The following is a 13,904-nucleotide window of genomic DNA, read 5'->3' as shown; positions in this document are numbered from 1 at the left end:
TCCCAAACTATTGTTTATTCCCCTACCAGATTATACATGCTTTGGGTTGTTTCTACCCTAAGGATGTCTAACCAAAAAAAAAAAAAAAAACTTACCATATAATCTCTTATTATATCTCTGTGTTCTTTTGTTTTAATAGAATTATGAGTATATTATTTAAAAAAATTTAAAGAAATTTATTTATTTGGACCTCAAGTCAAAGAAGCAAAATTCAAGACTCATATAATTTTTAATTCGAAACAAACTATAATGATTTGATAACGGTCTTAAGATGAACCAAAACAGTCAACCCTAATCTAAATTGCATTAAACTATAATTGGACAAAAACCATACTTCTATTAATGGTCCGTGTTTGGATTTGATACTTCAACCCCAATCCATTAAGCCTAAACAAAAACAACCCCATGTCAAACTTGACACCCATAGGAGTTTTTGAGAATAAGAAAATTGTCACCTACTTGGTGCCTACTTGGATATCAGTGGCCAAAAAGACCAGCTTCGAAAACATCCTATCCTCGATGGACATGATCACTCATTCTCTCATTTGCCTTTGCGTTGATGCTATCCAAGCAACCTTGCAATAATGCCAGCAATGATCCTTTTTACTTGCTTCCAACATTTAACTACAAATGATCAAAGAGCTGCTTAGTCAGTAATGATAGGCACCTCTTAGTAAAGAGGTCATCAATTCATCATGGGTTTTTCCGACCTCTTAATATAAAGCTCTCAATTCTTAAAAAAATAATAGTAAATTAAATTTTTTTTAATAAATAAAAAATAAAATCATGCATAGAAAATAGAGTCTATATGCTCTCCACCTAGCATGCACTCCATCCACCCTCTCATACTACATGAGATAGTGGGACTCATCTCATAGATTTGCCCGTGTCAAACAAGGCAATATCGATCCACATCATGTGAGTGGATCCACAGTCATGTGAGTGTGGGAAAGTGGGTGGAGAGGCTGGTTGGTTGGAGAGGATCTCCACTATATAAAATGTTAATTTCTCGAGTTTTTTGTAGGGCACCCACTTAAGTGGGCTAAATCTGCATGTCATCCACTTTGCACTTTTTGTAAAATTGCAAACTATCCACAATTAAACTTTTCTATTAATTTGAAACGAAAATGACCATTTTACCCATAATGTGTTGGTAAATATAATTTATGTTTTTTATATTTAAGATTTTAAGTTTATAAGTTTACAAAAGATGCCCTTGACTCCTATTTGATTTCAAAGGTTGGAATTTCTCCCACTTGCCATTGCCGGAAATTGTTGCTCCTCCCCTGCCGAAAACCCTATCATTGTCCCTCACATTGTTCCGGTCTTCACTCGCAAGCCCCGCCAGTATTTTCAGTTAGCAGTTATTTTATGGAGTCTTATAAGTTGTTAAATCAATGGGATAGTTTGTGACCACAATGAATGAATCATTATAAGGGTATTTCAGGTCATTTTGACCTGAAATTTGACGTGTAACCTAATTTGAGGTCAATAAACACATTCGGAGTGTTATTTTGACATAAAACATCACCTAACCTAAAGTTTATAATTGGCACATGTCCGGCTATATGTAGGCAAAACTGGAAGTTTGGAAAATTCATATAAACTAATGTAAATATGCAAAGAGAACACAAATACACAATTAGTAAAGAGATGTACTAAGGGCCTGTTTGGTTACATGAATCCAGAGATTTCAAATATCTGGATTCATGAATCTAAGAATTATACCCATTTGGTTGTATAAATCTCTAGATTCATGAAATCTAGAGATTCACCTTTTTACACTAAAAATGTGAATCTGTAGATTTATGGCCTTATGAGTAAGGGGTGAAATCCAGAGATTTCAAAAAAGCTATACATTTGCACATTCATAAAAATCACTTCAATCAAATAGTTTTTTAGGATGAATCCACAAATTTCATTCCACAACCAAACATCTATTTTAATAAATTATAATTCCATAGATTTGAAATCTATAAATTTGAAATCTCTAGATATTTGAAATCTCCAGAGTCATGTAACCAAACAGGCCCTAAAGTTTACAATTCATTATACAATTATGTTGAGTATGACTCATGCTTCACATATTGTTGCCGATGGACACGGGTCCCACCCCGGCGGGTGTGTGGGGGCAATGCCTCCGAAACTTTTAGAGGCCCTATGTCACTTTGGCAAAAAGCAAACGAAAAATCGACGAAAAATAAACGAAAGGCTGTTATATATGTTCGGCGATATATATATCGCCGACACAGGGCGATATGTTGCCGACTTATTGTTTTATCGGTGTTGCTGGGGTATCGTGTCGCCCTCCCTAGCGACACATCGAAATGTCACCTTGTGTCGGCGATATATCGGGAACACGAGGAACTATGCTTGTAATTTTACGAAAAATACAAATTGAGCATTCTGCAATTTAGCCTACTTAATTGGGAGTCAAGAATTATAAGCCCACTTAATTGGTCAGTCGGCAAAAAAACTCCAATTTTTGATTTTTGAACAACCTATTCCATTATTTCCATCTGTCTCAAGAAGGATCCACGCGTCTGTTCCATCTTCCACGTCAATGTCGCCATTCATCTATAGCTTACTACTTTTCTCTCTATGTTGTAGTCGTCGTCCTTCAAGTTGTGATATTCAGTGTGGGCAGCAGAAGAAAGATAGAGATGGAGATTCCGAAACCGAAGCAGTGTTTACTCATGTTTTCGGCATTTATTCTCTTTTGCCAATTCTCTATATCGACGATTAACGCGCAGGACTCTATTCCTGCTAGATTTGATGGTTTTGTGTATAAGAACCACCAAGCAGATGCAGATACGATAATAATCGAAGCATTCTTCGATCCAGTTTGCCCAGATAGCAAGGATGCTTGGCCCCCGCTCAAACGGGTTATCGAGCATTATGGCAACCGACTTTCTCTCATCGTTCATCCATTTCCGCTGCCGTAAGTCTCTCCCTGACATGTCATCTCTGTCCATTAGCAAATCTTTTAAAAAAAAAGAATTAGAGAGTTTCTTCTTATCTGCTCATATTGACATCCATATGGATTTTCATTGAATGAGATTTTGGATTTTTTCCCCTTTTTTTCTTCGAATCATTGTATTTGGGACATGAAATTAATTCTTCATTCTGAGGGAAAGAAAGAAGATGTCTATTGTTCTTTATAATTTGACGAACATCTGGTTCTGGTTCATTTGGTTTGTTGCTTAGCTTCTCTTTCAGGACACTTTTTTCTGCATGTCAAAAATTGTTCAGAAGTGTATCTGATGAGGAGAAAATTATTATTCTCTCTTTCATCTTTAATCTCTACTTTTGAAGTAGGTTATCTTATTCATGGTCTATTTATTTATGGGGTTGGGGACGGGGACGAATTCGGAGGCCCTATCATAATTTTTCAGACCATTTTTGGTCCAACTCTCAAAATGTAGTTTTGCTGGATAGTAGTTTAAAATGCATAAGCCCTTTATTTCGATCAATTGTTTACAGCTTTTCAGTTTTGGAAACCGAAAGACTTGTTTTCCCGTTGTTACAGAAAATATGGGTTTTGAAAACATATTTTTTTCTTTGGTTGTTTTTGTTTTTTGTGAATAAGTTCTTCTTTTAACCTTGAAAGTATACATAAAGCAATGGAATGTCTGGTTTGACCACTCTCCCTTTTGGTTATACTCATGCTTTACTACCCCAATCTACACACTACTCATTTAACCTCGCTCTCTTTTAATTTGGTTGGGTCAGATTTCCTTGAACTGGGTTCAGCCATAGTTCTAACACCAAATAGTGTCTGCCTAATCACCCAAAGGCTGTAGTTAGAAAACTGATATATACTAAGCCATGACCAATATAACTCACAGGGGACTTTAAGTTAAGTCTAACTTGAGCTATAGGTTCAAGTGGACCTTGGAAATTGAACTCAACCCAAAATTGTAGGTTTTTCATCTATTCCTGCTAGAATTCTGCATCAATTCTTCCTGGCTTTAGTATACCTGAAACTTATGTAGAAGTGAGGAATCAGATCCCCGTGGTGTCGGCACATTCTCAAACATAACCCTCGGGTAGATCATGGATGTTAGGAATGAAGCCCTGAAGTTGTGAGCTCATTCTTCAAAGAATTTTGGTAGAACCATGAGTTCAACGGTCTTCACCTTCACTATCAACATCAATTGCGAATGATTTGTTTGTAAAGTGAACAATTGGATGTTGAACTTCTTAATCAGTAGTCTCAATTAAGTTCAGTGGTTTCTTTGTAATTGTCATCATTGTTGTGGTCAGCCAATTGAACGAGAGTTTGACATTAATCCTTTTGGTGTATTCATCCTCATTACCAATATTGTTAGGCTGCTCCTCTAATACTTCCCCCTGGTTGGTGGAGATCATAAAATTTCATCCCCTCATTGGCCTTAGAAATCACCACAATTTCATTAAAAGACACAGGACAACACACCATGGCCCTTGTAACCCATTGGGGACATGAAATTAAGTCTGTCCAGAAACAATTAGACTTAGAATGCTGTACTGAACCCAATACGACAGGTTCTTCTTTTCTTTCATTGGGGCATCAAATTAAGTCTGTCTGGAAACAATTAGATCTAGAAAGCTGTATTGAACCCAATACAACAGGTTTTTCTTCTTTTCTTTCATAGGGGACATGAAATTAAGTCTGTCCAGAAACAATTAGACCAAGAAAGCTGTACTGAACCCAATACTACAGGTTTTTTCTTCTTTTCTTTCTGCATCACATTGCTATATTTTGCTGCATTCATGCTTATGTTACGGTTATAGTGTAGGTGTGGTTAATAAGAGTGTCAGGGATTAGAGTGTCATTGTGAGACATGGGTCTGGGTTAGGGAATATGAGAGAATATTGGGGTAGAGTGGTGTTGTAAACCAGGTCTAGGGTGAGGGTTGTTTTAGTAATTTTCCTAGACTTAGGGTTTCCCCAGGAAATTCCAGTGAAGGGGGAGGCTGAAATGGGAGGGTTTTAGGTTATTCTAAGGCTCTAAAACACTTCTGTACTTGGTACTTCAGATCTGAACTTATCAAGCTTAAGGTTTTTCCATAAATTTAAAATTCTGCAGAAATGTCAAGGAAGAGGATGAAGTGCAGGATTTTTCCTAAGTCAAGAAAATTAAGCAGTTTTGGGAAAATAAAATTAGGATCACAACCTAGTATTAGGTGTGACCCAAGGGGAAGGGAAAAGAGGTTTAATGGGGCTGGGGTTTGGGATCTGCAGGTGAAGGTGTTTGTAGGGTGCTGTGGGTAAAAGAGAGGGTTGGGGGAGTTGTCAGGGCTAAGGGGAAATAAAGGAATGGGCTGGGGGAGTCGTGGGGCTTAGGGAAAGTGACTGGAGGAGTTGTAGGGACTAGGGAGGCTGCTGCGCAAGTGCGGCAGCAAGGGCGAGCAGAACAGGGGAGGGGCAGGGGTTGGGTGCATGGGGCCTTGGGGCCTTGGGGCTTTGGGGAGGTGGGGAAGGGTGGGGGCTGGTACTTGTTGGAAAGGCTTCTGTGGTTGATGTGTAACTACTGGACTTGGTTGAAGTCTGCAGGGAATTGCTTGAGAATGCTTGTAGGCTGCTGGATTGATGAGAAGGAGCTGAAACTTGAATGAAGATGCTGGAAAATTAAAGAACTTTTCAAAACCCGTTGAGGCCCCCTCAAAATAGGAACCAAGGTCCTTACTCAATAACTTTATTCAATAATCCAAAGTGAAAATTGCATTGCTTGAATAGACTATTTATAGCCTTAAACAAAATACTTTGACTGGGGTTGGGAATCCCTAAAAGATAAGGATCCCAACTCTAGACCACCACACACAAGAAGGAATCAAATTACTACAAGACCTCAACCCTTAGATTAGATTCTTTCTAAACACACTTTAAGTTAACTTGAAAAGCACATGCTAATTGATATAACTTAGGACTCAAGCCACAACTTTAAATCAAACTAGAACTCTTTAGACACAACCAAACTCCTAAAAATTGGAACCCCTTTGGATAAGGAATCTTATCTTATCCACAACTAACTTCTAGTTCTAGGGCTTGGACTCTTCATAACTCCAATATTTATTGACCCCCCCCCCCCCCAAAAAAAAAGAAGAAGATCCATTACCCTTGGAGCAAGTGTATTCAATCTAGACCCTCATTGAGCCTTAAAAGGCCTGAAAATGATGAAAATGCCCTTGACGTGAATTTGGCCAGCTTTGGATTGGCTTCTTTGGTCTGAGCTTTGGGCTCGGTAAGGGGGTGGGTGGGATTCAAGCGTGTTCACATCAAATGATTGGAGGGATACGCTAGCATAGTAATTGGGAAAGGATTTTGAAGGCAATGAAGAATGATTTCCCTAATTTCCTCTCTCTCTCTCTCTTTTTTTCTGTGTTTCTTCCTTTTCCCAACCCCCAATCTTCTAAATGCTGTCTTCAATCCTCTGTAATTCTTCTTATTCTCTAAGCTTCAGATACGGGATCGTATCAGCTCACTCATGGCCAGTGGTCTTTCAAGAAAATTGCATTGTCATTGGTCCTTTACACTTTGAGAAGCAAAAGTGGGATGCTCATTGGCTTTGGAGCGAAAAGAAGAATATAAAATATTGGAGAGAAATAAAAAGAAGCAGAAAACATACTGTAAAACACTAAACTACTACAGAAAAAACATATTCCTTATGAGAATGTAAATAGAAAAACAAAAACGATGAAAGACATTCTTTTTAAGAAGACACCAAAAAGCATTATCAATTGGGGGCACTTGGTTTTTGGTTGGTTATTAGATATAACTTTCCTCTAGCATATTCTCCTTTCTTTCTTTCTTTCTTTCCTTCCTTTTTTTTTTATTTATTTATTTTAAATAATTTAAATTAATGTTTTGATTGTTTCTTTACTTCTTTACTTCTATATAACAACTATCTGGTCTGGTTTAGATTAGTCTATCCTCATGCTTATGATTGCAACGGTATCCATATATTTTTGTCATCCTGGAGGAACTGCTGATTGAGGTATTAGAGTTGTGCATATGTGGGTTCAGTCTGAGTATCAATTCCTGGAGAAAGCCCAGATTTGGTTGCTCTATTTGTTTAAGTTGGTTGAACATAGTGAATAATTCATAGGCTACAGTTGAAGATAAATTACCTTACCTTCTACTTAGGCCATGTGTACCTTTTGCTTGTCTTCACATGATAAATTCAGGGAACCTATAGTCTCTGCATGCTTCATTGTGATGCCATTGAATGATCAGATATCCTGATTGTTTACTGAATACTGTACATTCTGCTGGAGGTGCATATGCGCGTGTGCGCACACACACACAATTTCCTTAATTGGAAGCATGCCAAAAGAATTCAACAATTAGGCAATAACTGGGGATAAATCTTGTGGTGTGGATAACCTGAGACTCTGGATTGAATCTCTCAAAGCCGGGAAGGCTCTAATCTCCAAGGGTAGGAGGAGTTTCTCAGTCCAGCATCCAACAGATGATCACACAACCATGTTATTTTTATGTCCGCTAATACAATCTGCTTGCCAGCTTTAAAGCTCGTTGTTATTCATGTAGGAGTTAAATGTTGTTGCCTCAGATTGGCTGTTCATGATAAGTAACATGAAAATTAATTCTGCTATCTATATAACTGTTGGTATTGTTGTATGTCAGATGTACTACATACATTAATACAGGACCTGAATGTCATGATAGATTTTCTCTATACTGCAGTTATCATGATAATGCTTTTGTCACTAGTCGTGCTCTACACATTGTAAATAAGCTGAATGCGTCTGCAACATATCACGTAATGGAGCAGTTCTTCAAGCATCAGGTTTGGTGCTTTACAACTTAGAAAATTGTCCCCCCTTTTTTTTTTTTTGGGGGGGGGGGGGGGTGGGGGTATTGGGGAGGGGAAGGGGTGTTATTGCACCTGTTACATTAGTGAACAAGATATGGCATGAAAACCTATGACGTTGTACATGTGAAGAAAGCTAAACTTTCAGATTAAAGATAGGTGGGAAGGATAACATTCCTTGAAAGTCATGAACACATAACAAAGAGAACTTTAAAGGTGTGAGGCCACTCTAGATCTTGAGCTTTGGATTGATTGATTTTTTTATTTTTTATTTTGACCCTTTTGTTTCTTTGCTTCTGTAGGAATTTGTTGATGCTAGCTTCTTCCTATTATTTTTTGATGAGTAAGGAATGTTATCAGTTTCCCTTTCCTTTTGTGCCAATGTGAGTTCTGCACATGCTGATTGTGCTCCATACAACAAGAAGAGGCTCATCCCAACTAAATGGGGTTGGTTACATGGTTTCTTGGCTTCCAATCAGCTCTATTTGAGGCCATGCTAGATAAAAGGCGTAAGCTATGTATATACTTTCTCACCACTTCCCTTAAGGATAAACCTAAGGTTAAACCTAAACTTGACTTAGATCACTTCTCTGTATGGGGCCATTTAGGGGCCTCTATTTAACGTGACTATTGCCACTTCAATTGACTTTCTAGTAGCTTATCTTTTATCAGAGCTACTCCCAGGCCAGCTCTAACATGATCATTCCTTTCTCTTTCCTAGTTTTGGCATTCTTTTTTTCTGTATTGAGTTTTTATCTATATGATGTTTCTTAAGTGCCCAACACCTTGCACCATTACATCATAGCTGATCAAACGATGTTCCTACAGAATTTTTTTTTGAGTTTTAAAGGAACACGTTGATCACACAAGACCTAGATGCACCTGTACATTTCATCCACCCAATTTAATTCCTTGGGAAACATCATCCTTTATATGACCTTTTTTATTTTTTACTAATGATCTAGCCAAGGTACCTAAAATGATCGCTTTGTGGAATGTCCTTCTCATCAATTTTCACCGCCCCATCATTCATTCTATCACAACCAAAGCTACACACTAGGTATTCCTTCTTTGTTTAGTTTAGCCTTTTGATTCCAAATTATGCTCTATATTGATGAAATACGTATTCCCCACAATTAGAAACTTTTTACTGATTATGAAGAAGCCTTGGAATTCTGATACAAGTATGCTTTGAAGAGTTTGTGATGCAGTGCAATAATTTCCTTTCCGCAATAAATTTACACCAAAGAGAGTGACGTTTAGGTTAATGAAGAACAGCAATGCCAAGTTTAATTTCTTCTTCTAATTAAAAAATTTAACACCAAAGAAGTTAGTGACAAGTTTAGGTTTTTGAAGCAGTTGGTGCATTCAGAGCTGATAAAATGGAGCCCCAACCAAATGCCATGGGCAGGAGGGGGGGGGTGTGGAAACACCCCAACGGGGGCCCACACCCCCCCCAGGGGGGGCCCTTTTCCCTTAAAAAAAATTGGGGTTATGATACATTGTTGATTTGATGCTTGTATACTGTTGTAATTGTTGCTTATGACGTACTTATCATATTTGGCTTTTTCAAATGCTGAATTGATCTCCTACTCAAAGTAATGGATTTTAAATTTGGTTAACTGGTAGCGACATTAGATAATATTTTTTTGGGCGGCTAACGGATCTGCAATAAAATATAGAAAAGAAAAAATATACAAGATTTACACCTTGGCATTCCCATATGCATAGATAAGGAAAAAATGGAAAGGGAAAACAACGATGGACTGGGAACCCACCTTTTGGCAATGCAATCAGCAGGAACTCTGAACACTCACCGATAACAACATATGGTTCTCTACGAAATCTGGGACTGGATTGGGGGCATGGGGCCCCCCCCTCCCCCCCCCCCCCCCCGGAGGGGGAAGGGCCTCTTCCTTGCTTTCTTAGGTTGGGGTTCTTAGTGACTGCCTCTTTGCTAGAGATATCAAGGGCACCATCCAGGGGCCATGTGGGAGATACAGGGAATTAATGGTGAATCCTTCTTGCAATTCTTTAGTTAGGAGTTGTTACATGTGTAGAGAGAGCAAAACCAGCCAGCAGATTTATGGCTGGTGTGCAGTTGGTGCATTCAGAGCTGATATGGAGCCCCGGGGATTGCCCTATTCAGTTGATGGATCTCATCACGAAGATGCTGAGTTACAAGTTTATTATAGCGTGGGGGGGGGGGGGGGGGGCCCGGGGGGGTGGGGGGGGGGGGGGGGCGCCCTTTCTTGGGGGGGTTTCTTCCTTTCTTCTTGGGGTTCTTAGTGACTGCCTCTTTGCTAGAATATCTGCCACATTATTAGCTTCCCCGAAGCATTTGAGCTATCTTCCAAGTGATCGACTTTAAGCAAGTATTTAGCAACCATTGTTGCTGTAAATTTCAAGGGATAGAAGTTACAAGTGTCGGGAGTTACAATCCACCCAAAACTAATCAAAACCCATATTTTTTGTCTTCATAGAACCAATAAGGAGCACATTTAGTTCTGCTCCATGATGGTCTCTAAATACTCCAGTAGCAGCAGCCACCAGCTTTCCTCGGGTTCCTAGGGAAACAGCCATCCACATTCAGCTTTGTCCATCCTTCAGTTGCTCTGCGCCAAAAAAACCTGTGTGATTATTAGGGCCTGAGGATGGGGGAGTGCAAAATTACCCACAGATTGGACCAAGCATTTCATCTTAAGAGCTGCTCCGTCAGATCTCTCAAGTAGAAGTCTGGGAAGATTTAAAGCTCAAAACAAAGGTCATGGGTTCCTTGAAACCAAATGTAACATGCAATAAGGATCCAACCATACCATACACACTTTCTTAAATAATCAGATTAGCAACCCTTGCTTTTTAAAGACTCCACTGAAAGAAATCCATAACTGACTTTACCTTCCTCTCCCTGAAACCAAAAAGGCCACCAATTTTTATGTATATGCAGAAAAGTGTGATCTACTGGATTGCAAGAGGTTCCACATGGATCACTGCTTGAAACAAGTGGAATGTATTTACTTGGCTATCAAATAGGGAATGTATGGTGCATTAACCACCATGCAAAATGGGATGTCTGCACTGCAGAAAAAATTTCCAAATACATACGTACCATGAAACCTTGGATCCTAGCATCTAAGCTCATTCCAAGTAGATGGGAATAGAAAAAAAGATGGAAGGGGAAAGAACTCGAATACAAGTATCCTCCACATCAAAGTCTGGAATTTCTATTAGTGTTGCAGCCTTGGCGCAACAGTTGGTGGACCACAGTTGTAGCCCCAAGGTCAAGGCATCGGAACAAGCTCCCAACAAAAATTATTGGGGTAAGACTGTGTAGGAAAACTGCCCCCGCGGACTCTGCCTGTGAGGAAGCCTTTATCACCGGGTTCGCCCTTTTTATTGCAGCCTTGCAAATAATTTTTCGTACAAACTGATATCATTCGAGGAAAGACCTGCTGCCAGTTTGAGACATAATCTGAAGCCTTGGACGTGAAACACTAAAAAAATACTATGATCCAAGCCCAGCCTTATTTTTAATTTGAAAATTTCCTGTCCACTTTAACCCTTCAAAATAGTTTATAGTTTGACCATTGCCTACCACCTTTACTGATTGCACCCAAAACCTTCAAAATGCCCCTGCCAAAATTTCCACTTATGATTCTTCATTTCCTTGAATGTTGATGCATGTTGTTCTTAGTCATCTTAAGGCAAATATTCTGCCAGCTGAAATCAGCTTAAGTGTTCCTGGACAGCCTATCCACCATGGAATCCATGGATGCATACGTACTTTCTTTTGTAAAATTGTGATGTGCCATCTGAACTCAACTTAAGTTTTCCCTGACACCTATCCACTATGGAATCTGTGTATGCTACGCGTACTTTCTTTTGTAAAATTGTGATGTTTCAGTTTTTGCCATTTGACGTCTAGGAAATGATATGGATCTATGCCTTTTGTCAAATTTCAAACTCAAATTCAATTGTATCCCTTACCATCTATATTGGCATCTTCTCTTTTATGGAGTCAAATATGTAGTGATCAAGGTACATTTTAATGAAATGTCTTTAGTAGTTAAAATTTTTGGATTCTGCTTCGTAACTTCCTTGTCATGACTAAAAAATATTTACTTTTATCAAATGACCTGTTGTAGAAGCTTTTACCAACTCGTGAAATAGATATATCTTGTAATTCTATTCCATTTTACCTATTTCGCCAAAAGTTTTTCTTTGATCCATTCCTCTTCTCCCTTTTGTCTTCACTGGTTTCTGTCTCCCTAGTCCCTTGATCCAACTGTATTGTGAATTTGTGATATTGCTTTCCCAGATTTAGATCCAATATAGACATTGGTAAGAAAGAAGAATACTAGTCCTTGGTTCATGAACATCAGGGACATGGATATGCATGTATACATCTTATGCAATTATCTGGGACATTAACAAGTTGTACTATTTTAATGAGTATGCCGTATACCAGATGTAACTTGCTAATGATTACGAAGTTTCTTAAGCTTAAATGTATCTAAATTGGTTTAGTCACATGGTAACCAATTAAGTAATATTTGACACTTGGGGAACTAGCAAATGGTACATTAGGAAAATAATAAAGTTTTATTCTTGAAGAAATTTTGTTGTATCTCATATCCTTGCTAGTATCAGTTCTGTAGGATGCCAATATTAGTTGGAAATATTTGCCTGCCATTTGTTTGTAGAATCCAGATTTATCCAAAAGCACTTAGAAGCATAAGCTCGTTCCATATATGAAAAGAAAATCCTGAAGCTGTTTTGAAACTGAATGTAGTGTATATAACTACAAATCCTGCCTATTGGTTTGGTGATATAATTGCATTATTAAATTTGCCTCTTTGATACTTCCCATTCCATTCAGAATCCAGACTAAGATTGGTTTATGTGGATGTTAAACAGATGAAGTTTTTCAATAAACAAACTTTCAGAATGTCTAGAGCTTCTGTTGTGGATCATACTGCGAAGTTTGTAGCAAAAGCAGTTGGGGATGACTTACTCTCTGCAGTTGAATCTGGCTTCAGTGACCTGAGTACGGATCTTGCAACTAGGACTTCCTTCAAGGTGAGAGCTTTACCAACAGTTACCAGTGGAAATTAGAGACCTTCATGGTACATTGCAATACCTACTTGGCCAGTAGGCTCCCATGATGCACTCCATGCCACATGATCATCAATTCAGGAGGCCAGCCAAGTGGCACCCAGACCTTCTCATCTGTAGCTTTGGCTTATGTGTTTCTCTATCATTTTTCTTCTCTACTTTACACAATCTTTCTTATCTTGCAGTATGGATGTTCAAGAGGAGTGATAGGCACACCTTATTTCTTTGTGAATGGATTTGCACTGCCCGATCCAGGCTCGGCTGTGGACTATTCTGGGTGGAGAAAAATCATCGATCCTCTGATCAATGCGCAGCGCCAGCGTGGGGATGTTGCTCTAGAATTCTTCGTATGAAAGATGAAACCTTTGCATGTGATTGCATCTGTCACAGTTCTAGGAAAAAACTGCTCCCCATAACTGGAGCGCAAAGCAAGTTTGTATCCTTGAATCATAATGCGCCATGACTATGTAGAACTGATGTTTTATCTTGCTTAATAAAGGTGCACTGTGCAGTTGCCTATAATTTTATCAGACCAAGCCTGCACTCTCGCACCAGTCTATTGGGTAATATTGACCAGGTTGCACTGTCCTTCATCTATAAAACCTTTTTTCATCCTGGACAGGTTAAAGGAGAATGGGCAACCTGATGAAGGTTACAACTTTTGAGCTCTACTTTTAATTTTCAGTGATTCACCTCAATTCTCTTCTGTATAGCCCAAAATGCATGGGAAACTTTTTGGTGGCAGATTAGTTATTACATGGCCAAGAGAAACCAAACCAGCAGGAAGAACTTCCAATTGCAGGGGAGAGACTGGGATGCTAAGGGGTCCATATTTTAAAGCCTATCCATGCCCACCAAGCACAAAAGGAAATCAACCCATTCTAGGGCAATCACGTTCCAAAAAGACTAGGGTCTTCTTGGTGTCAAAATTTCATTCTCTATTTTGCCTGTTTAAAAGAAATGGGTATAAGAG

At 38.8% G+C, this 13,904-nt stretch overlaps 1 protein-coding gene across 1 annotated transcript; it reads left to right on the top strand.

The window, feature by feature from the left end:
• The first annotated feature begins 2,573 nt into the window (after window positions 1-2,573).
• Window positions 2,574-13,600, top strand: LOC149015375 (uncharacterized). Its single transcript, XM_089157352.1, has 4 exons — window positions 2,574-2,941; window positions 7,690-7,792; window positions 12,734-12,895; window positions 13,117-13,600. The coding sequence occupies exons 1-4, from the start codon at window positions 2,664-2,666 to the stop codon at window positions 13,282-13,284; spliced, it is 711 nt and encodes a 236-aa protein (XP_089013478.1). The 5' UTR covers window positions 2,574-2,663; the 3' UTR covers window positions 13,285-13,600.
• Window positions 13,601-13,904: the final 304 nt, after the last annotated feature.

Source organism: Hakea prostrata, chromosome 5, assembly GCF_041222555.1.
Source record: "Hakea prostrata isolate BN-2017 chromosome 5, UWA_Hpros_2, whole genome shotgun sequence".
In the NCBI taxonomy this organism is placed as follows: Eukaryota; Viridiplantae; Streptophyta; class Magnoliopsida; order Proteales; family Proteaceae; genus Hakea; species Hakea prostrata.
The sequence above is the reverse complement of the archived record's forward strand: the minus strand, read 5'-3'. Positions and strand labels throughout refer to the sequence as shown.